This window comes from Podarcis bocagei (genome assembly GCF_964188305.1).
Source record: "Podarcis bocagei genome assembly, chromosome: 2".
Taxonomy (NCBI): Eukaryota; Metazoa; Chordata; class Lepidosauria; order Squamata; family Lacertidae; genus Podarcis; species Podarcis bocagei.
Genome location: NC_138126.1, coordinates 5,693,999 through 5,718,273, shown reverse-complemented (window position 1 = coordinate 5,718,273; position 24,275 = coordinate 5,693,999). Strand labels below are relative to the sequence as shown.

Genomic DNA, 24,275 nt, shown 5'->3' with positions numbered 1-24,275 from the left:
TAGGCTTTATTCTTAAATATGGAGGTCTGGCTGGAAGAAACATGGATCCTGTTGGGCCGGAGCCTCTCCGAGATTTGGGATTTAACACTAAGGACAATCAAAAAGACCGGCAGAGAGGAATTGAGAGAGAATTAAGAGCCTCGGACGTGAGATCTCCAGGCTAAACAGAATATTGAGACTGATGGATATTTGCTGGGGACTGAAACCGGGGAAAGGGTGGGTGGAGTCTGGGAATCCAAAGGGTATATAATTATAATTTGTTCTGTTTTTTATTTGGTTTTGCTATCTGTATGGAAATTGGGAAAGTCTGTTAGGATATTTCCGTTCCACCTTAAAAGAGAGCAGGTTTTGTGAGTCACAGAGTCTGCGTATTTCCTGTTGCACAGGATGTTTATGTTTTCAGTTGCTTTCGTTTCTCTCTTCGTGCCTGAACGCTGTAGCAGGCGGTCATGTCTTTTCTTTGTTCTGACCAACGTTGAATAAACTGTAAATATGCTCTCCTGCTGTGCATCTTTTGCTGTGTGAATTCTGCTGAAAGAGTGTGCACCAGCCTAAGAATGTGGCAATCTATTTCTAAGGCTTCGTGTCGCTAATTGCTGATACTGCGTGTCTACGGGAGGTCGATGGATCATCCGGCAGCCGGCTTGGGGGCTCAGGTGGACGTTATCTCCCTGGCAGTATCCCAACAAAGTCGTGGAAGGGAAATTTTGGTTGACTTTAGGAAAAATATTTAAGAATGAATAATGAGGTATAAGTATTGATGTTGAAGTTTGGATAAGTTAAAACTGGTTTTTAAAATGGGCTAAATTAAATGAAAATAAGGCTTGTAAAATAAATGGAGGAAATGGAAGAAAGAAGAAAAGTAAAATAACAATTTGTTAGAATAAATTATTAAGTTAAAGTGGAGAAATAAGTTAAGGATTTGCTGAATTGACAATTTAAATTGGAATACAAGAAGGGGAGGTGTGAGGAGGTCTGAGAAACAAGTTATAAGAAAATAAGTAATTGAAATTTTATGTGTGTTTAATTGTTTTTAAGTTTTGGATTTTTGTATTTTTGTTATTTTTTGTCTATTTTTGTTTTGTGTGGTTTATGAAAATGCCAATAAATATTCATTAAAAAAATAAAATAAAGCTGTACTGATCTTTGTGGACGTGGAGAAGGCCTTTGACAATATTTCTTGGAAGTTTATGAAAAAGAATTTACTGGGGATGGGGGTTGGTCAAAGTTTTGGAAATGGTATAGGTGCAATTTACTCGGAGCAAAAGGCTAAACTAATTGTGAACGACGTAGTGACGGAAGAGTTTAAGATTGAGAAAGGAACACAACAAGGTTGCCCAATCTCTCCATTGCTTTTTATATCGGTCCTGGAGGTTTTGCTAAACATGATTAGAAAGGACCAACTGGTAGAAGGTATCCAAGTGGGAACTAAACAGTACAAGTTAAAAGCTTTTGCAGATGACTTGGTATTGACTTTACAGGAGCCAGAATCAAGCACTAAAAGAGTATTAGAACTGATCCAAGAATTTGGCAATATAGCAGGGTTTAAGTTGAATAAAATGAAAACTAAAGTTTTAGAGAAAAATTTAAATGAGGATGAGAGGGAAAGGTTTCAGAAGGAGACAGGTTTAACATTGGTTAAAAAAGTGAAATATCTTGGGGTTAATATGACAGCTAAGAATGTGAATCTATTTAAAGACAACTATGAAAAATGCTGGATGGAAGTGAAAAAGGACTTAGAAATATGGTCAAATTTGAAGCTTTCCTTGTTGGGTCGAATTGCAGCTATAAAGATGAATGTATTGCCAAGAATGTTATTCTTGTTTCAATCATTGCAAATTTTAGACAAAATGGACTGTTTCAAGAAGTGGCAGAGAGATATTTCTAGATTCGTCTGGCAGGGCAAGAAGCCCAGAATAAAATTTAAAATATTAACTGACGCAAAGGAAAGAGGTGGATTTGCCCTGCCAGACCTTAAACTTTATTATGAATCAGCAGCATTCTGCTGGTTGAAAGATTGGCTGCTTCTTGAGAACACAGACATTTTGGATTTAGAAGGTTTTAATAATGTTTTTGGGTGGCATGCATACTTGTGGTACGACAAGGTTAAAGCACATAAAGCATTTAAAAACCATATTGTCAGGAAAGCATTGTTTAATGTCTGGATAAGATATAAAGATTTACTGGAAAATAAAACCCCAAGGTGGTTGTCACCGATGGAAGCGAAGGCCCTGAAAAAGCTCAATATGGAGGCCAAATGGCCGAAATATTGGGAAATTCTGGAACAAGAAGGAGATAAATTGAAATTGCAGTGTTTTGAGAAATTAAAAGATAAAGTGCGAGACTGGCTTCATTACTATCAAATAAGAGAAGCCTACAATTTGGACCAAAAAATTGGCTTCCAGGTGGAAAAATCAAAATTGGAAACAGAGCTGTTAGATCCTAAAACTAAGATACTTTCAAGAATGTATAACTTGCTGTTAAAATGGAATACGCAGGATGAAACGGTTAAATCTGTTATGATTAAATGGGCACAAGATGTTGGACATAACATTATGTTTGCTGACTGGGAACAGATGTGGACCACTGGTATGAAATTTACGGCATGTAATGCCTTAAGAGAGAATATTATGAAAATGATATACAGGTGGTACATGACACCAGTCAAGCTTGCAAAGATTTATCATTTGCCCGATAATAAGTGTTGGAAATGTAAAGAAACTGAAGGTACATTCTTTCATCTTTGGTGGACGTGCCCAAGGATTAAGGCTTTTTGGGAGATGATATATAATGAAATGAAAAAGGTATTTAAATATACCTTTCTGAAGAAACCAGAGGCCTTTCTCCTGGGCATTGTCGGCCAATTGGTGCCAAAGAAGGACAGAACTTTTTTTATGTATGCTACAACAGCAGCGAGAATACTTATTGCAAAGTACTGGAAGACACAAGATCTACCTACCCGGGAAGAATGGCAGATGAAGTTGATAGACTATATGGAGTTGGCGGAAATGACCGGCAGAATTCGAGACCAGGGAGAAGAGTCGGTGGAAGAAGATTGGAAAAAATTTAAAGTATATTTACAGAAATATTGTAAAATTAATGAATGTTAGGAGGTTGTTGGAAAGAAGGTATTGGGCTTTAGTAGAAATGTTATTAAGAATTAAGTAAGAATAGATTGACAATGGTTAAAGTGTAAAATTTAAGGCTAAATTGTGTTAAGAAAAAGTTTGGATTTAAATTGAAGAAAAAGGGAAAGGACTTGCTGAAATAATTAATTGAACTGGAATGCAAAGAGGGAAGTTTGAGGAAGTCAAGGAAATAAGCAAATGTAAAATAAGGATATGAAAATATGGGTTTTTTCTTTTTCTTTTTTAAATGTTTGTGTTTTTAAAATGCCTTTGTTTTTTTTGCTGGTTTTGCTTTTCTTTTTCTATATTTTTTCTTTCTTTTTTATTGTAATTTTTATTGTTTGTTTTTTGTATCTGTTAAATTTTAATAAATATTTTAAAAAGGGGGGGGACATAAAACAAAAATGAAGGGGAAAGGTATGTGCGTCCTATGGGGCGAATGCAAACTTTCGCTGAAGCCTGGAGAGCGAGAGGGGTCGGTGTGCACCAACCCCTCTCGCTCTCCAGGTTTCGCACAGCTCTCCGCAAGGCGCGGGAGCCCGCCGCTGGGCTCCCATGTCTTGTGGAGAGTTGGCTGCATGCCGAAGGCTGGGCGCGCTAAGCTCAGCGTGCCCAGACTTTGCGCAGCTCTCCGCAAGACGCGGGAGGCCGGCGCCGGGTTCCCACGGCTTGCGGAGAGTTGCCTGTTCTGGGGGCTGGGGACGGGGGAAGCTCGGGCTTCCCCCGCCCCAGCCCCGCGCCTGGTGGGGAAATAATTTTTTTTCTTTTATCCCCCCCCCCAAAAAAACCCTAGGTGCGCCTTATGGGACGGTGCGTCCTATAGGGCGAAAAATACGGTACTTCTTTTTTAAAAAAAAAAGTTACAACAAAAATTACAAACATAAATTCCAAAAAAAAGAACAAACCAACAAAAACAAATCAAAACAAACAGAAACCAAAAAGGGAAAAAATCACACCTACCAAAAAAATCCCCTGCCATCATACTAAGCTTTACGTACATATACTCATATTGACTTCCTTCCTCTGTTTTGAGACCTCAAACATTTTAATCTTTCTGAATTGTTGTGTCTAATGTAAATTACCCCCATCTTTACACCTTTCGCACCGCTTTTAACCCTGCAAAGCTTCATTCGTTACATACCGATATACTTACTCCAGAACAATGTTTTTTCATATCTTCTTTAACACAATCCCATTCCTTTGCTAATTTTTGGTCCCATTGTCCCCTTAGGAATGCTGTGAATCTTGCCAAATTCATATAAGCACAATGTTTAATTTGCTGTTCTTCTATTGATGGGATTCCACCCCCCTTTCCAGTTTTTTGCTATGACCATCCTGGGAGCTGTTGCTGCATAAAGGAATACTTTCCTTGGATTGCCAGGAATATCTTTTGTAATTATACCTAAAAGGAATGCCTCCCGTTTTTTACTAAAAGATATTTTAAACATCTTTTTGATTTCTTCATATATTTCATTCCAAAATTGTTGAATAGGTCGGCATTCCCACCACATGTGAAACATTTTGCCTATTTCTTTCTTGCATCTCCAACAGGTATTTGATTTTGATTTGTAAATTTTTGCCAATTTTACTGGAGTTAATTACCATTGGTATATCATTTCCCCAATATACTTGAGGTCTTTCAGAATGGGCTCTTCCATCAGCTGAGCAGACTAAGAAATAGGTTGCGTCCAAGAGCCTCTGTGTTGGGGTAGGGGAGGGAATGGCACCTCCTCTCTGAGTCTTGCTCCAAGCTATGGCTGTGGCTGCGGTTGTGGCAGCTACCAGACAGGCTGCAGACTTGCAGGCCTGGAACTGCATGAGGCAGACTTGTGACCCTCAACCAGGGTGAGAGGCTGGTTGAAAGGGAAATTAGGTTTGGTGGACTTCCCCGTTTGAGTGAGAGGCAGTGGTAGGAAAGTAGCTGGGGATCTAACATTTTCTTCTGACAGTGTGGGGCATGTCTAATAATGTGCCTTAGCTTAGTTTTCTGTGGCCTAATCCCCCAACTGTAAACGGGGTGAATGGAAATGCTTTAATGATTCTAGGTGGGCAGGTAGCAGGGCGTGGTCAAGATGCTGCCCCTATTCTTGTGGTGATAGGCAGGGGAAAGCATCGCTGGAGTGGGGAGGGGGCTGGCCACCATCAGGGGTGGAGGCCTAGGTGTTTGGTCTCTGTTCCTTGTTCCAGCCCTCTCACACCACCAGAGGTTACTAGTAGCAGATCTACTGAGCCCTCTGGTCTGGTGCTGCTACTGCTGAATGTCAGATCAGTCCATATTAAAACCATGCTCTTTCAAGATTTGATCGTACATGAGATGACTGATCTGACTTGCGTTACTAAGAACTTTCTGGCCCTAAGAGCTGTTCAACAGTGGAACAGTCTCCACCATCTCCTTGACCAGGGAGCCTCTTCACCTTGTAATGGATTTGTGAAGAAAGTTTGGAACTTCTTACATGCAGTAGAATTCTATCTTGCTTTAACTTTGGAATGCTTTGCTTGTCTTTGATATTAGGAAAGTGAGATATGATGATTATGATTGAAATAATCATGATGGTATACGTAGGAATGTATATGAATGGAGACTTAATATGAATGTCATTTCTTTTTGAGGAATCTTTAGTCTTCTCTTTGAAAGGGTGACATGAATATTGCTAACAGTCCATAGCCCTGCAGATCAAGTTAACTATTGAAGGGCCTATCAATTCTGTATCAATCATTTTGACCTACAGTATTTTATAACCTTATTTATCTCCTCTTTTTTAATGCTAGGTAAATTTCTGTTAATTAAAGGAAATGGATCTATGAATCCGTCATTAAATCCATTTTCATTTAAAATGGAACAATATCTATCCAGATCATTAGAGAATAAAAATGAATACCTGTGATGCTTGGACTTTTCCGTCTTCCAACCTTTTTTGACGCATCATCACCACCCTCTTGGATCTAGAGGAGTACGCAGCATTTAAGGCATGGGCCAGAGCTCGGACCGTGTTGTAAATGCTGTAGGTGTCCTGAAACAGGCTCCTTTCAAGGACATCTTGAGAGAACCCCAAAAGGGTCTCCTTCACTCTGCATCGCCTCTGGCCTTTCACAGACAACACATGCTTTGAATATAAGCAATGATAGCCTTCAGGCAAACATGGATGGAAATTCTTATAGTGCAAAGAAACTGGCAGATTGCCATCGTGTTTTGCTCTTTCTTTGGTCTGGATAAACAAAGATAAATATCCATGAATGTGGTTGTACTCAAGTATTTCCGGAGACATGTTGGAGCTGACATATGAGAGAGTTATTGTGATCCAAACTTTCCCAGTAATCGGTTTCAGGGTTCCACCCACGATTTGAAGTAAAACTGCAGTTTCAATGAGGGACTGAGATTCCCCATAGTAAAGAAACACGTTGATTCGCCTGTCCATGGAAAGTGAAATCTTCTGCCGGAGCTTTATCATCCATTGTGATGTAAAGAGATTGCATCGTGAAAAGGTTTGTGAGAAAGCAAGGCAGACACCACCCTTAGCAAGCGCAGGTGCCAGGGTGCTTAGAAACCTTTCTCCATCGTCAGAGTCAGGAGCTATGAGCCCGATCCAAGTCCACCTGAAATGCAGGAGTAGCCTGACAATCCCTGAGCCTGGGGGTTCTTCATTTGGGGTCATTCGGTAGAGCAAAGGAGATTGCGTTTTGTCAAGGGCATGATGAACAGAAGCATAACTGACCTAGGAAGAAAAGGAAGATATAAAGGGTTTTCTTGGTCAACTGGAAATTGTGGTCAGGGAGAGCCATATTTTCCAGTGCTTCTCTGGAAAGGAGATGTAGGACACCTTTGGCGACAATACACTCTGGTCAGTGACCGAAATAAATCAATTCATTCATTATTTGTTTAGTTGTTTAGTCGTGTCCGACTCTTCGTGACCCCATGGACCAGAGCACGCCAGGCACTTCTGTCCTCCACTGCCTCCCGCAGTTTGATCAAACTCATGCTGGTAGCTTCAAGAACACCATCCAACCATCTCATTCTCTGTCGTCCCCTTCTCCTTGTGCCCTCCATCTTTCCCAACATCAGGGTCTTTTCCAGGGAGTCTTCTCTTCTCATGAGGTGGCCAAAGTATTGGAGCCTCAGCTTCACGATCTGTCCTTCCAGTGAGCGCTCAGGGCTGATTTCCTTCAGAATGGAGAGGTTTGATCTTCTTGCAGTCCATGGGACTCTCCAGAGTCTCCTCCAGCACCAGAATTCAAAAGCATCAATTCTTCGGCGATCAGCCTTCTTTATGGTCCAGCTCTCACTTCCATACATCACTACTGGGAAAACCATAGCTTTTACTATACGGACCTTTGTTGGCAAGGTGATGTCTCTGCTTTTTAAGATGCTGTCTAGGTTTGCCATTGCTTTTCTCCCAAGAAGCAGGCGTCTTTTAATTTTGTGGCTGCTGTCACCATCTGCAGTGATCATGGAGCCCAAGAAAGTAAAATCTCTCACTGCCTCCATTTCTTCCCCTTCTATTTGCCAGGAGGTGACGGGCAACAATATAACATGTCTTCCCCATCATTCTCTCCCTGAATGTCCCAACCCCCCCCCCCATATTTAACACTATGTTGAGTTAAGATATGTTGTTGTTGAGTGTAGTGGTGGAGGAAGCGGGCGGGGGGTGTCCTTCCCTGGGGGCCATCATTGAGGGAAGATTACAAGAAGACACCCCGTGGGGGGGGATTCGTATCCCCACCCCCAAGAGTGGCGTCACAAGCCTCCTCCATTGCAGCCGCGTGTGGAGGATCCTTCCCTCAGGGTTGCACCCTCCGCCCCTGTCTGTACGGCGCTATTTCACACACCTGCCAATATAAGGATGTGCTCAGCTGTGATTCCTGCATTGCAGTGGGTTTTGATGGATTGGTTATTTAATTTTTATACTGCATAATATATTTAAAATATCTGTAAGCATTGCACAGAAAAGTGAAGCAACAACAGACACCTTAAATAAAATAATCCAAAGATGCACCGTTACTTTAAAAAATATTACACGCACCCAACACATTTAGAGCATGTCAAAGGCTCTTGGTCTCCCACAAAGAATCCTGACAGCTGTAGTTTGTTGGGAATTATAGCTCTTTGAAGGGTAAACTACAGTTGCCAGTATGCTTGTATTGAGTGCTTTACATTTATGGTGTACACAACAGCATCAGCAAAGGCACAATATGGCAATGAAAAGGCCCTAGACCTACTCAAGAAGCTCAGCTTTTTGAGGAAATGGGACTTGGACAATAATTCATGCATAACCACACAATTGTTTGCTAGAACATTGCTAGATTTAGACCCTAGATCTTATCTGCTGTCCTTTTAAAGCTGCACAGTTAGAACAGCAACAACCCACATTCATAAGAATAAGTAATGAAAAACAGCAGAATTTGTTTTAAGAGAGATGGCTTCTGTTGGGGATGTTCTGGGATTAAGAGGTTTTAGGGCAATACTCAACCAGTGACTAGTAGTGTGGGAATCTGTCCCATTTTTCCTAGACTGTTTTCCAGATGTAAAATTCCCACCCATTTCACAAAGCTGTTTGCTCTTTGAGAGGAAACATTCATTTACCATATAGGCCAGGGGTTCCCAAAGTGATGCCCTCCAGATGATAGTCAACTCCAACTCCCATGAGCCAATGTTCACCCCTTAGACTGCTCTGATGGTGACCCTTTTTGTGAAACCCTTCTTCACCCAGCAGGACAAATCCTTCAACATAAGGAGAACCTCCTGGATCAGGCCAACGGCTCATCTAGCCCAACATCCTGTTCTCACTGTGGCCAGCCAAGTGATTGTAGGAAACCAGCAGGCACAGCTTGGGCACAAATGCACTCTGCCCTCGTGTGATTCCCAGCAACTCAGCACCCAGAAGCATTGGTGCCTCCAACTAGGGATGTAGATCACAGTCATCATGCCTAGCAGCCATCAATAGCCCTTGCCTTCATGAATTGGTTTAATCCTCTCTTAAAACCTTCACTGCCTCCTCTGGGAGTGAGTTTCATAATTTGCTTCCTATTCAAAGAAGTGGCTGTTCTCTGCATGTTGCCCATGCTAGTGTGTTCATACCTGGGGGATTTTGTAGGTTCCCAGCATATTTGAAATCTGGAGTGAGGTGTCAGAGTTGACCCCTTCAATGAAAACCAAGGGCTTCTTCTCTCTTCCACAGTGGTAGTTTGGGACATTGGCCCTCCCAGGAGAGAGCAGATCTAGCGTGGCATCATAGGTCATCCTTGCATCAAAATAATTCTCATAGATGTCATAGCCCAGGGTGATGTTGGGTAAGATCCTGGGATCCTGATTAATCTCATGGATGGCAATCATTAAGGACAGGAGATACCAGTATGGTACCATATCTGCTGCCCTGCAACAAAGCATGAAGCTTAATGTCAGTCTCCGTTCCATGAAAAGTGTCAAGTCCCTGCTTTCTTAACCCTATAAGAAATTGCAGCCACAAGAATGAAGCAAAATAGAACTTCCACATCACATAATCAGTCATCTGTGAGTTTGCTGGAAGGTGAACGGCTGCTTGCCAGTTAAAGGGAGATGGAGGCATATTTGAGCACTTGAGTGCTGGAAGCAGGGAGTGAATACAACCCTCAATATATTAAGCAAAAGTTTGTAAAAGGACAGGGCACTAGTTCAAGGGGAGTGGTAGGTTTTAAAGAGTTTGTTTCTTTATTTTTTAAAAAAGAAGAGGAGATGTAAAATAGAGATCTTTACCAGTCATATAATTCCTACATCTAATTGTTATTGCTGTTCTTATCCTATTTAGTACCTACCTTGCACCCTAATGTCCCAGGGCAGGTGAACTGTACTGGCTGCCAGTTGATTTCTAGACTCAATTCAACGTGGTTGTATGTTAGATAGATTGTGACAATAGTTCTGCTCCTTTCAGAGGAGTACAGATCAGGCCATCTTCACATTTCCCAAGTCAAGAAGTTGGGACACAGATGATCTCTGGATCTTCATGATTCACCATCAATTTGGTTTTTTTTCCAGTGGAAAAAAGTAAGGAGGGAAGCAATGCACATGCATTTTGTGTCTTCAATGGGCAAACTCTAGAAAGCAGGACTTGTCCCTGGCATATAAGCATTACAGGCTTGGGCAGTCACAGCTAAGCACAACCGTATTAAATAATATGCTATGTATATATGCCTACCCATCAATCACAGTTTTGTCTGCTGTGCAGAAATTGCATGGGGAAATGCAGCGTACCTTATAATGTAAATGTAAGGGGTGGCAAGGAAACGGTATCCAGTATGCAGAATTCGTAATGTAGATATGACCCCGCTTATGAGGTGGTCTCCTGGCTCGTAATAATTCATTGCATCTGGATGGTCCCTTCTCAGGTTCAATGGGCATTTTGCTTTCCGCATCCTAGAAGCTGCACAGGGAAGCAGCAGCAGCAGCAGCAGCAGCAATATCAATAAGAGCCTCACTCTGTGTCTGCCTCCTGTCATTACGTCTGTTGTCACTGCTCTCAACTTAGCAAGAAGCGAATTAGATGAAGCCCAACGTCTCCAACAAGACCAAAGCCCCAGAGAAAATGTGAGGAAAAGGAGTATACGAAGCTTTCACACTGGCAGAATCCCTGCCTGCCTGGAAGATAAGTCAAAGCCCTCGATGGCACAAGACGTCTTTAAAAATGCAGCAGGCATTTCAAGCTTTCATTTCTGAAATATCTGTTCTTTGTGTCAAAAGTGGGTACATTTGTGAGTTTTGCCAAGGAATAAATCACTATGATTATGATAATTATGCAGGGAATATACATCTCTGGAATCATTGTGGAGCTTGAGCAGCAGCTGCAGAGCTAGAAGAAAACATCACAATCTGTTTTCTGATGCTCTAGAGGGTAGGACTTGAATCAATGGCTTCAAGTTAAAAGAAAGGAGTCTAAACTTCAGGAAAAAGTTTCTGACAACAAGAGCTGTTTGAATAGTCCCCCTTGGGAGATTGTGGACTTTCCTTCCTTGGAGGTTTTTAATCATAGTTGGGATGACCATCTGTCATGAATGCTTGGTTGAGATTCCTGCATTGCAGAGGGTTGAAATATATGCCCCTTGGGATCCCTCTTCAAACTCTACACTTCCATAATTCTATGATTCTATGTTCACCAGATAAGCCAGAATCGAACTATTTTTTCAGGACATTTTGGGGCCTGATATGATGAACCTCTGCTGCCTGATTGACTTTTTTTATGCACTTGAAGCCTCCTGTGCCAGTCGAATATTTTATTTCAGAGTATTTGTATCTCTCCCCATCACCTCATACCCTCTCCTGACAAAGTTTTTTGACATTTGAATATTTCATTTTAGAACAGCAAGTGGCTGGATTTTGTTATTGACTTTCTGTTCACAGATCCCTACAATGGAAAAGAATGTACAAAGAATCAGATGGCATCTTTACTTTTTGTCGTCAGATGCTCCTTTGTGTTCAGATCAGGTCTCAGTATAATGATGTAGCACTTTGGGATGAAGATGCAGCCCAGAAGCCCAGCACTGGAGGCCAACATAGAGAAGACCTGCACGGCTACCATGTATTTCCCCTTGGTGCTCAGGTAGGTGGGAACAAAGGACACCCAAACACTGCAGAAGACCAGCATGCTGAAGGTGATCAGCTTAGCTTCATTGAAGGCCCCAGGCAGCTTCCTGGCTAGGAAAGCCACAGTGAAGCAGATGGCAGCCAGGAAGCCCATGTAGCCGAGGGCACCATAAAACATGGCAGCAGACCCTACATTACATTGCAGGATAATCTCTGCAGGTTGGGAGTGCATGTCGGAGTCTGGGAATGGGGGAGAAGTCCCCAGCCAGATGGTGCAGATGACAACTTGGGCACTGGAACAGGAAAGGACAACAGCATTGGCCAGAGTCTTCCCCAGCCATTTCTTCACCCTGTTCCCTGGCTTTGTGGCCAGAAAAGCCAGCACAACGGTAATGGTTTTGGCCAGCAAAGAAGAGACAGCAACTGAGAAGATGAGGACAAATGCAATTTGTTGAAGAAGACAGGTGGCTTTTCTTGGCTGGCCAATGAAGAGCAAGGAGGACAAAAAGGAGAGCAAGAGGGATACAAGGAGCATGTAGGAAAGGTCCCTGTTGTTGGCTTTGACTATGGGAGTTTCTGAGTATTTCATGAAAATTCCTAACACCAAGCATGTGATTAAGGAGAATAACAAGGTAAAGGAAGACAAGAGAATCCCCAAATAGTCTTCATAGAACAGGAAAGTGATAATCTTGGGAACACATTGATCTCTGTCCTTGTTTGAGTGCTGATCTTCTAGACATTTGGTGCAATGGTTTGCATCTGAAAGGAAGATGAGTCATTTCAGTACCCAGGGTCTCAACCAAGGGACATTCCCAGCCCAAGCGGGCGATACTATGACTTGAATCGGCAATCTGTTGCATGCAAAGCAGATGTCTCAACCTTGGGTAAAGGTTTCATTGTGTGTGGGGGGGGGGGGAATAAAATAAAGAAATAATACGGTGTTGGACAGGATTACAAAAGTTGCCCTATTCCTTCTCTCACTTGCCTTCCACAGTGGAGACTGTCCCTTTTACACAGGGAGAACAATCAAAGCAGCAAAGTGGCTCTCCTTCCCGGATGACCTTGACATCCCCAATATGACAGCTCTCAGCACATCTTGATTGAGGGACAGTCTGCCCATAAAGAAAGATGGTCAGGAATTAGTAGTATGTCTATCTATGCAATAATACTGGAGCCAATAGGAATCTTTCTCCTGTGGCAAGCAGTAGGTCTGGTGGAGTGGTTTTTGGTGGAGTGGACAGTTCTTCAAATGCAGAGAAGTAGAAAGTGGATTCCATTGCCCAAGGATTGGTCCATGGACCTGTGGTTTTTACCTTCTTCATAGCTGTCTACAGATAGGGGTGAGCATTCAAGCAGCCATAGTTGATGATGATAATAAACTGTGGGTGGCGCTGTGATCTAAACCACTGAGTCTCTTGGGCTTGCCAATGGGAAGGTGGGCAGTCTGAATCCACACCATGGGGTGAGCTCTAACTGCTCTGTCCCAGTTCCTGCCAACCTAGCAGTTCAAAAGCACACCTCTGCAGTAGATAAATAGGTACCGTTGCTATGGGAAGGTAAATAGCATTTTTCTGCGCTCTGGCACGTGTCCCAGTGTCCCGTTGCACCAAAGCGGTTTAGTCATTCTGGCCACATGAGCTGGAAAAGCTGTCTACAGACAAATGCCGGCTTCCTCAGCCTGAAAGCAGAGATGATCACCACAACCCATAGTTGGATTCGACTGAATTAAACTTGGTCTAACCTTACCTTTACTAAAATTTTAATGGAATTTTAAACAAAAATAGATTGTGAAGACCTCCAAAAGAACCTCTCCAAATTTGAGTGGTTGAGCAATAAATTGGCAAATGTAATTCAAAGCAAACAAGTGTGAAGTGATGGAAGTGTTGGGATCAAGGCTTTATCAGGAGAAAACTGGCCACTCTCCAGGCACCCGGCGTGATCTCCGGTTGACCTCCCTGTCTGCATTCCCCGGCAGGATACAGGCTAGGTCGCGATCGGCGATCCTCCTCAGCGTGAGAAGGACACACCACTCTTCCCTGCCCCCCAGGCAGGGGAAAGAGATAGACAGAAATGTATTTACATGTCTTTATTTCTGTCCTTGCAGCGTTACAGAAAACACGTCTGCTCCCTTCAAACTCCAACAGTCGAGAGATTAAAAACTCCTCCTTCTGTACTTCCTGTACAGCTCATATTACACTCTAGCTAATTCCGGTGCATCGCACAGTGAATAGACTGTCCCTCTGGTTCCCACGGAACAGTCCCAACATTCCCATCATGTTTTGCTTCCCAGCTAGCTGCAGCTCGCTGCCGCATTGCTTCCATATCGTAACAGGAAGTTGAGGCAAAAAATATTACTTTCATAAATATGCTCCTGGGACTTGAAGTAGGGATGACTCTTCCTACAAAACTAAAATCCCTTTCAACCCAATATCCTCTGTTTTCTTTTTCTTTTTTTGGATCATAGTCAAATGTATCTGAATGATTTAACCCACCTTATTAAACCAAAGGGGCCACACGATGGCATCCTGATCAATGGTGACTTTTACGCCTGCGGATCCCTCTCTCTCCACACTCCCAACTTTCCCTACGTGAAGGGAGTCATTGGCAAGCATCACAATGTTCACCAGGTCAAATTCAGCTGTCAGGTCCCCATTCTCATCTAAATATATTCCACCCATAGAAGCATTGTAGAACTGAAAATCACTCAGGAAACGGTGAAACTAGAATGACAGAGAAGATTGCAGCATTTAAGAAAGGTGGCTATTTCCACCCAGGTGGTTCACATACTATCTAGGCACATAGTAGCCATGGAGCGCTTTTCTATTTCCAGTACAGTGGTACCTCAGGTTACATACGCTTCAGGTTACATTCGTTTCAGGGTACAGACTCCGCTAATCCTGAAATAGTGCATCTGGTTAAGAACTTTGCTTCAGGATGAGAACAGAAATCGTGCTTGGGCGGCGCGGCGGCAGCAGGAGGCCCCATTAGCTAAAGTGGTGCTTCAAATTAAGAACAGTTTCAGGTTAAGAACGGACCTCCAGAACGAATTATGTACTTAACCCGAGGTACCATTCTATATCTGAAGGAGTATCTCCACCCCATCGTTCTGCCCGGACACTGAGGTCTAGTGCCAAGGGCCTTCTGGCGGTTCCCTCACTGCGAGAAGCCAAGTTACTGGGAACTAGGCAGAGGGCCTTCTCGGTAGTGGCACCTGCCCTGTGGAAGGCCCTCCCACCAGATGTCAAAGAGAAGAAAAACTACCAGAATTTTAGAAGACATCTGAAGGCAGCCCTCTTTAGAGAAGTTTTTAATGTTTAACAGACTACTGTATTTTAATACTTTGTTGGAAGCCGCCCAGAGTGGCTGGAGAAACCCAGCCAGATGGGCGGGGTATAAATAGTAGTAGTAGTAGTAGTAGTAGTAGTAGTAAAAATTTTTGATTTTAGGGATCTATGCACCCAATGAAGGGAAGTCAGAATTTTTTAAGAAGTTGCATGAGACATTATTGGACTATTTGGATTACAATTTAATCATGATGGGAGATATGAACGGAGTAGTATCTACAAATATGGACAAGGCTCAAAGACAGATAATCTCTAAAGATGGAAGACTGCCAAAGACCTTTTTTGAAATGACTGAAAATATGGATTTGATTGATATTTGGAGGGCAAGGAACCCTCTCGAGAGAGAGGGAACCTTTTTCTCCGAAGCTAAGATGACCTGGACTAGAATTGACCAAATTTGGATTACTAGTGGGATGGCTCCAAAGATTAAGAAAGTGGAAATCTGCCCAAAGACTTGCTCCGACCATAATGCCTTGAAGATGGAGATGAAATTCACAACAGCTGGTTCATTTAGATGGAGAATGAATGACACCCTATTTCGAGATGAGGAGATCCACAAAAAGGCCCCAAAAACTATAAAGGACTATTTTGAAATAAATTTAAAAACAGATGTGGAAAAAAGAATAATCTGGGACGCAAGTAAAGCTGTGATGCGAGGATTTTTAATACAACAAAATTCAATAAAGAAGCAAAATCAAAATGAAAAGAAGGATAGGATTTTGGAAAAGATAAAAGAAGGAGAAAAGAAACTCAGATCTAAACCTAAGTCCCAGGAGATTTTGAGAGAGATTAAGTTATATCAGACACAATATATGGAATTGACGAAACAAGAGATTGAATGGAAGATTAAACAAATGAGACAGAAGACATTTGAATCTGCAGACAAATGTGGCAAACTTCTGGCTTGGCAAATGAAGAAAAGACAAAAATTAAATACGGTTACAAGCCTAGAAGTTGATGGAAAGAACATATATAAACCCAATGAGATCAGGAATTGCTTTTTGAGCTATTTTAAGAAATTATACTCACAAGGGTCGCAGAAGGAAGAAGATATAGACGAGTTCCTCAAGCGATATGGACTACAAAAAATCTCTCATCAAAGTAAGGTGGATCTAAACCAGAAGATAACAGAACAGGAGATAGAGGGGGCCATTCAAAACATGCAGTTGGGCAAATCTCCAGGACCAGATGGGCTGACTTCCAGATATTATAAAGCTTCAGCAACTAAAGTTGTGAATCAAGAAATTATATTTTAAGTATGAAAAGGTTAAATTTTAAGGTAATATTATGTTTAATTTAGGAGATAAGTAATTGATGAAAAGTATGAAAAACTTGAGGTATAGTACTTGAAAAGTACAAAATAAGGTACGAAACAAGGTAATAATTTGCTGAAAACTTTATTATAAAGAATGCAGGGTAAGGGAGATGTGGGGAAGTCCAGTTAGTTATTCAAAAAATGTGTTGAACGGTTGGCTTTTTTTTTCCTTTTTACTGCTTTCTTCTTTTTCTTGTTCTTTTTGTTTTTTCTCTCAGTCTATGTTTATAATCTTTGTATCTGAAAACTGAATAAAATATTTATTTTTTTTAAAAAAAGATATTATAAAGCTTTGAAGGAGTGGATAGTACAACCGTTAAAGGAAGTCTGCAACGAGATTTTGGAGGGGAAAAGGGCACCAGAATTGTGGAAAGAAGCTTACATCTCACTCATACCAAAGACAGAGACTGAAAAGACTCAACTTAAGAACTACCGCCCTATATCATTACTTAATGTGGATTATAAAATTTTTGCAGACATTTTAGCAAAAAGACTGAAAAGAGTGTTGATGGATGAGATTCATATGGACCAAGCAGGCTTTCTCCCAAAAAGACACTTGTCAGACAATGTGAGGAATATTATAGACATTTTGGAACTACTAGAGGTGAATATAAACACTAAAGCAGTTTTGATTTTTGTGGATGCAGAGAAAGCCTTCGACAATATTTCTTGGAGTTTTATGAAAAAGAATCTTCATGGGATGGGGGTAGGCCAAAGTTTTGAGAATGGTATGGGTGCAATATACTCAGAACAAAAAGCAAAGTTGATTGTAAACAATGTGATAACTGAAGAATTTAAAATAGAAAAAGGGACACGACAGGGGTGCCCAATCTCCCCATTACTTTTTATTTCAGTTCTGGAGGTTTTGCTAAACATGATCAGAGGAGACCAGCTGGTTAAAGGGGTACAGATCGGAGCTAAACATTACAAGTTAAGGGCCTTCGCAGATGACCTAGTACTTACTTTACAAGAGCCAGACACTAGTACAAAAAGAGTGTTAGAGCTGATTCAAGAATTTGGTCAAGTGGCCGGGTTTAAACTGAACATACAAAAGACTAAGGTTTTGGAAAAAAATTTAACAGTCAGGGAAAGGGAGAAGTTTCAGGAGGAAACAGGTTTGATGGTGGTTAAAAAGGTGAAATACCTAGGGGTTTATATGACATCTAAGAATCTGAATTTGTTTAAAGATAACTATGAGAAATGTTGGTCAGAAATTAAAAAAGATCTAGAAATATGGTCAAATCTGAAGCTTTCAATGTTGGGCCGAATTGCAGCTATAAAAATGAATGTATTGCCTAGAATGTTATTTTTGTTTCAAACATTGCAAATTCTTGACAAGATGGACTGTTTCAAGAGGTGGCAGAAAGATATTTCAAAATTTGTCTGGCAGGGCAAAAAGCCCAGAATAAAATTTAAGATATTAACGGATGCTAAGGAAAGAGGGGGATTTGCCCTGCCGGACTTAAAACTGTACTATGAAGCAGCAGCGTTCTGCTGGATGAAAGAATGGATGCTCCTCGAGAATACAGACATCTTGGACTTAGAAGGCTTCAATAATGCATTTGGTTGGCATGCATATTTGTGGTATGACAAAGTTAAAGTGCATGTCCTTTAAAAATCATATTGTTAGAAAAGCACTATATAATGTTTGGATAAGATATAAAGATCTGTTGGAAAACAAAACCCCTAGATGGTTGTCACCTTTGGAGGCTAAAGCATTGAAAAAACTTAATATGGAGGCTAAATGGCCAAAATATTGGGAAATCTTGGAACAAGATGGAGATAAACTGAAATTACAGAGTCATGAGAAATTAAAAACCAAAGTACGAGACTGGCTCCATTATTATCAAATAATGGAGGTTTACAAACAAGACAGGAAAATCGGCTTCCAGGTGGAGAAATCAAAATTAGAAACTGAACTGTTAGAACCCAATGTTAAGAATTTGTCAAGAATGTATAACTTGTTGCTTAAGTGGAACACACAAGATGAAACAGTTAAATCGACCATGATTAAGTGGGCACAGGATATTGGTCATAATATTATGTTTGCTGACTGGGAATGGTTGTGGAACACTGGTATAAAATTTACGGCATGTAATGCCTTAAAGGAAAATATTATGAAAATGATTTACAGGTGGTACATGACCCCAGTCAAGCTAGCAAAAATTTATCATGTGCCTGACAATAAGTGTTGGAAGTGCAAGGAATCTGAAGGTACTTTCTATCACCTTTGGTGGACATGCCCGAAGATTAAGGCTTTCTGGGAAATGATATATAATGAAATGAAAAAGGTGCTAAAATGTACCTTCCCTAAGAAACCAGAGGCCTTTCTCTTGGGCATTAGTAACCAATTGGTGTCGAAGAAAGACAGAACTTTTTTTATGTATGCGACTACAGCAGCAAGAATACTCATCGCAAAGCATTGGAAGACCCAAGACTTACCCACCCTGGAAGAATGGCAGATGAAGGTAATAGACTATATGACATTGGCTGAAATGACCGACAGAATCCGTGAACGGGGAAAAGAGATGGCGGATGAAGACTGGAAGAAATTTAAAATTTATCTTAAGAAATATTACAAAATTAATGAATGCTAAAATGTTGAGGTTTTTAGTAAAAAAAAGGAGATTACAGCGACAAAAGATTAAGTAAAAGAAAAGAACAATTAAGGAACTAAACTTGATAAAAATCTAATTTAGGACTTGCTGAAATAATTTTGGGAATTGGGATGCAGAAAGGGGAGGTTTGGGGGAGTCAGAGAAATGAGGTTTATGAAAAAAGGAGATGAATTTATATTTGTTTGTTTTGTCTTTTTATTTGTTTGTATTGTTTATAAAAACTTTGTAAAATCAATTTTAAAAATTTATTTAAAAAATAGGTTGCGTCCAAGAGCCTCTGTGTTGGGGTTGGGGAGGGAATGGCACCTTCTCTCAGAGTCCTGCTCCAAGCTATGGCTGTGTCTGCAGTTGTGACAGCTACCAGACAGGCTGCAGACTTGCAGGCATGAGGCAGGCTTGTGACCCTCAACCAGGGTGAGAGCCTAATTGAAAGGGAAGTTTGGTTTGGTGGAGTTCCCCCTCTGAATGAGAGGCAGTGGTAGGAAAGTAGCTAGGGGATCTAACATCTTCTTCTGACAGTGTGGGGCATGTCTAATAATGTGCCTTAGCTTAGTATTCTGTGGCCCAATCCCCCAAGTGTAAACGGGGTGAATGGAAATGCTTTAATGATTCTAGGTGGGCAGGTAGCAGGGCGTGGTCAAGATGCTGCCCCTATTCTTGTGGTGATAGGCAGGGGAAAGCATCGCTGGAGTGGGGAGGGGGCTGGCCACCATCAGGGGTGGAGGCCTTGGTGTTTGGTCTCTGTTCCTTGTTCCAGCCCTCTCACACCACCAGAGGTTACTAGCAGCAGATCTACTGAGCCCTCTGGTCTGGTGCTGCTACTGCTGAATGTCAGATCAGTCCATGTTAAAACCATGCTCTTTCAAGATTTGATCGTACATGAGAGGACTGATCTGACTTGCATTACTAAGAACTTTCTGGCCCTAAGAGCTGTTCAACAGTGGAACAGTCTCCACCATCTCCTTGACCAGGGAGCCTCTTCACCTTGTAATGGATTTCTGAAGAAACTTTGGAACTTCTTACATGCAGTAGAATTCTATCTTGCTTTAACTTTGGAATGCTTTGCTTGTCTTTGATATTAGGAAAGTGAGATATGATGATTATGATTGAAATAATCATGATGGTATACATAGGAATGTATATGAATGGAGATTTAATATGAATGTCATTTCATTTTGAGGAATCTTTAGTCTTCTCTTTGAAAGGGACACATGATCATTGCTAGCAGTCCATAGTCCAGCAGATCAAGGTAACTATTGAAGGGCCTATTAATTCTGTATCAATCATTTTGACCTACAGTATTTTATAACCTTATTTATCTCCTCTTTTTTAATGCTTGGTAAATTTCTGTTAATTAAAGGTAATGGATCTATGAATCTGTCATTGAACTGATTTTCATTTAAAATGGAACAATGTCTATCCAGATCATTAGAGAATAAATATGAATACCTGTGATGGTTGGACTTTTTCATCTTCCAACCTGTTCTGTCCCATCATCACCACCCTCTTGGATCTAGAAGAGTACGCAGCATTTAAGGCATGGGCCAGAGCTCGGACCGTGTTGTAAATGCTGTAGGTGTCCTGAAACAGGCTCCTTTCAAGGACGTCCTGAGGGAAACCTGAAAAGTTCTCCTTCACCCTGCATCGCTTCTGGCCTTTCACAGAAAACACATGCTTTGAATATAAGCAATGATAGCGTTGAAACCAAAATTTATCGAAATCACTAATGATGCCGTAAACCGGCAGATTAACCTCGTGTGTTGATCTCTTTTTGGTCTGGATAAACAAAGAAAAATATCCATGAATGTGTTTGTACTGAAGGAATTTGGGAAGCATGTTGGAGCTGGCATATGAGAAAGCTATTGTGATCCAAACTTTCCCAGTAATGGGTTCCAGGGTTTCACCCACTATGTGAAGTACAAGTGCAGCTTCAGTGCTGGACTGATATTCCCCATAGTAAAGAAACACATTGATTCGCCTGTCCATGGAAAGTGAAATCTTCTTCATGAGCTTTGTGTACTCATCTGGTTTAAACAGATTGTCTCGTGAAATGGTTTGTGAGAAAGCAAGGCAGACAACATCCTTAGCAAGCGCAGGCGTCAGGGTGCTCAGAAACCTTTCTCCATTGTCAGAGTCAGGAGCTATGAGCCCGATCCAAGTCCACCTGAAATGCAGGAGTAGTTTGATAATCCCTGAGCCTGGGGGTTCTTCATTTGGGGTCATTCGGTGGAGCAAAGGAGATTGCCTTTTGTCAAGGGCATGATGAACAGAAGCATAACTGACCTAGGAAGAAAAGGAAGATATAGATGGTTTTCTACTGTTATTATTTTGTCTGGGGGAGGGTTCAATTTTTAGATCACCTGCATGTTAGCTTCACATGAGTTTCATTCCTTAGATTTGTTTTTCTGCCATATATTTATTTATTCTCCATCACAGCAGGCTACCAAAATAGGCTTGTGTGAAGCCACCCCTCAGGTGTCTTCTGGAGCCTGCATTTCTGTAACACCAAAGTATGATTCATGCCCCATGTAAACTGCTATTTTCCTATAAAAAGAGGTGCCGGAACTCACCATAAACACCTCCTTTGTCCACTTATAAAGTGCCGGCTGGAGAGAGAGAAAAGCCCCTTCTCCCTTTGTAAGTCTAAAGCAGCTTACAGTACTGAACTTATTGCAGCTTCTGAGAGGCATCTGTCAAAAGGCTTAATCCCACTTTAGACTATTCTGATGGTGACTTTCTTTGTGAAACCCTTCTTCACCCATCAGGACAAATCCTTCAACATAAGGAGAACCTCCTGGATCAGGCCAATGGCCCATCTAGTCCTGTTCTCACAGTGGCCAACCAGCTGCTTCTAGGAAACCAGCAAGCACAGCATGAGCAAAATGCACTTTGCCCTCATGTGATTCCCAGCAACCAGCACCCTGAAGCATTGGTGACTCCAACTAGGGAGGTAGATCACAGTCATGGTGCCTAGCAGCCATTCATAGCCCTTGCCTTCAGGAATTGGTTTAATCCTCTCTTAACTGGGAGTGAGTTTCATCGTTTGCTTCCTATTCAGAGAGGTTGCTGTGTTCTCCATGTTGCCCATGCTAGTGTATTCATACCTGGGGGATTTTGTAGGTTCCTAGCATAGTTGAAACCTGGAGTGAGGTGTCAGAGTTGACTCCTTCAATGAAAACAAAGGGCTTCTTCTGTCTTCCGCAGTGGTAGTTTGGGACATTGGCACTCCCAGGAGACAGCAGATCTAGGGTGGCATCATAGGTCATCCTTGCATCGAAATAATTCTCGTAGATGTCATAGCCCAGGGTGATGTTGGGTAAGATCCTGGGATCCTGATTAATCTCATGGATGGTGATCATGAAGGACAGGAGATTCCAGTATGCTACCATACCTGCTACCCTGCAACAAAGTATAAAGCCTCCAGTCAGACTCCATTCAGTGAAAAGTGTCAAGTCCCTGCTTTCTTAATCCTGTAAGAAATTGCAGCCACTAGAATGAAGCAAAATAGAGCGTCCTCATCACATAATCAGTCATCTGTGAGTTTGTTGGAAGGTGAACGGCTGCTTGCCAGTTAAAGGGAGAGAGAAGAAGAGAAGAAGAAGAACAGTTTGGGTTTGATATCCTGCCTTTCACTCCCTTTAAGGAGTCTCAAAGCAGTTAACATTCTCCTTTCCCTTCCTCCCCCACAATGAACACTCTGTGAGGTGAGTGGGGCTGAGAGACTTCAAAGAAGTGTGACTGGCCCAAGGTCACCCAGCAGCTGCATGTGGAGGAGCGAAGACGCGAACCCGGTTCCCCAGATTATGAGACTACCGCTCTTAACCACTACACCACACTGGCTCTCGCAGGGTAGGTGTACTGTACTGGCTGCCAGTTGATTTCTAGACCCAATTCTACATGATTACATGTTAACTTAATAAATAGATTGCTACAAGTTAATAGCTGTAGTCCTGATCCTTTCAAGGGAGTAGAGATGAAGCCATTTTCACATCTCCAGTGTCAAGAATTTGGGACACAGATAATCTCTGACTTTTCATGATTCACCATCAAGTTGTTTTTTCCAGTGGAAAAAGGAAGGAGGGAATCAATGCACATGCATTTTGTGTCTTCAATGGGCAAGTTCTAGAAAGCAGGACTTGTCCCTGCCATATAAAGCATTACAGGCTTGGACAATCACAGGTGAGCATCATAGTATTAAACAAGGTGCTACACATATGCCTACCCATTAATCACATTTTTTGTCTGCTATGCAGAAATTGCACAGGGAAAGTACAGCTTACACAAGAAAGAAAATGTAGGGGCTGTGAGGAAATTGTGTCCAAGATGAAGTATTTGTAATGTAGATATGACCCCGCTTATCAGGTGGTCTCCTGGCTCGTAATAATTCATTGCACCTGGATTGTCCCTTTCCAAGTTCAATGGGCATTTTTCTTTCTGTATTCCAGAGGTTGCACAGGGTAGCAGCAGCAGCAGAAGCAGCAACATCAATAAGAGCATCCCTCTGGGTCTGCCCCCTGTCATTTCGTCTGTCCTCACTGCTCTCAACTTAGCAAGAAGAGAATTACATGAAGCCCAAAGTCTCCAGCAAAACTGAGACCCCAGTGACATTGTGAGGAAAGCGGTGATATGACGCTTTCACACTGGCAGAATCCCTACCTGCCTGGAAGATAAGTCAAAGCCCTCAATGGCACAAGAGGTCTTTAAATATGCAGCAGGCATTTCAAGCTCTCATTTCTGAAATATCTGTTCTTTGTGTCAGAAGTGGGTATATTGCTTGAATTTTGCCAAGAAGAAAAGGAATCAATCACTATGTTTATGATAATTATGTGGGGAATAATTGTCTCTGGAATCACTGTGGAGCTTGGGCAGCAGCTGCAGAGCTGGAAGAAAACATTCCAATTTGTTTTCTGATGCTCTGGAGGGTAGGACTCGAACCAGTGCCTTCAAGTTAAGCGAAAGGAGACTCCAACTAAAAATCAGGAAAAACTTTATGACTGTGAGAGCTGTTTGAGAGTGGAATGGTTCCCCTTGGGAGGTTGTGGACTTTCCTTCCTTGGAGATTCTTAAGCAGAGTTTGGATGGCCATCTGTCATGGATGCTTTAGCTGAGATTCCTTCACTGCAGTGGGTTGTGCTAGATGACCCTTGGAGTCCTTTCCAACTCGATGATTCTATGTTCACAAGATCTCACTGATGTGGCGACATGTTGTGGAAAAGGTCAGAGGGGAAAGGTGATCCTTGAATGACCTTTATTTAAGATACATCACCAAATAAGCCAGGATCAAACTATTTTTTCAGGACAATTTTGGGCCTATGTGCACAT

The 24,275-nt window shown here is 41.7% G+C and overlaps 3 protein-coding genes across 4 annotated transcripts in view; all 3 read right to left on the bottom strand.

The window, feature by feature from the left end:
* LOC308580992 (vomeronasal type-2 receptor 26-like) overlaps positions 1–13,538 on the bottom strand; it is a 66,023-nt gene extending 52,485 nt beyond the window's left edge. The window contains exon 1 of the mRNA XM_081183390.1: positions 12,662–13,538. The gene's annotated coding sequence lies outside the window, so the exon portion shown is untranslated. The remainder of the gene's footprint in view (positions 1–12,661) is intronic.
* Positions 1–22,548, bottom strand: part of LOC308580792 (vomeronasal type-2 receptor 26-like) — a 33,208-nt gene extending 10,660 nt beyond the window's left edge. The window contains exons 1-3 of one of the 2 annotated variants that reach the window (XM_081182967.1): positions 22,058–22,548; positions 20,403–21,236; positions 14,030–14,396 (exon numbers count right to left, since the gene is read on the bottom strand). In XM_081182967.1, coding sequence (XP_081039093.1) covers positions 14,160–14,396; positions 20,403–21,236; positions 22,058–22,342 — 1,356 coding nt within the window. In that variant the 5' untranslated portion in view covers positions 22,343–22,548 and the 3' untranslated portion in view covers positions 14,030–14,159. Of the gene's footprint in view, positions 1–14,029; positions 14,397–20,402; positions 21,237–22,057 lie in introns of those variants that run through there. The other variant, XM_081182966.1, reaches the window with a different exon arrangement.
* Positions 11,525–12,451, bottom strand: LOC308578769 (vomeronasal type-2 receptor 26-like; the record flags this gene model as incomplete). The annotated part of the gene is made up of 1 exon (XM_081179312.1): positions 11,525–12,451. A coding segment is annotated over one exon (927 nt), but the record flags the coding sequence as incomplete, so codon positions are not given.
* Positions 22,549–24,275: the final 1,727 nt, after the last annotated feature.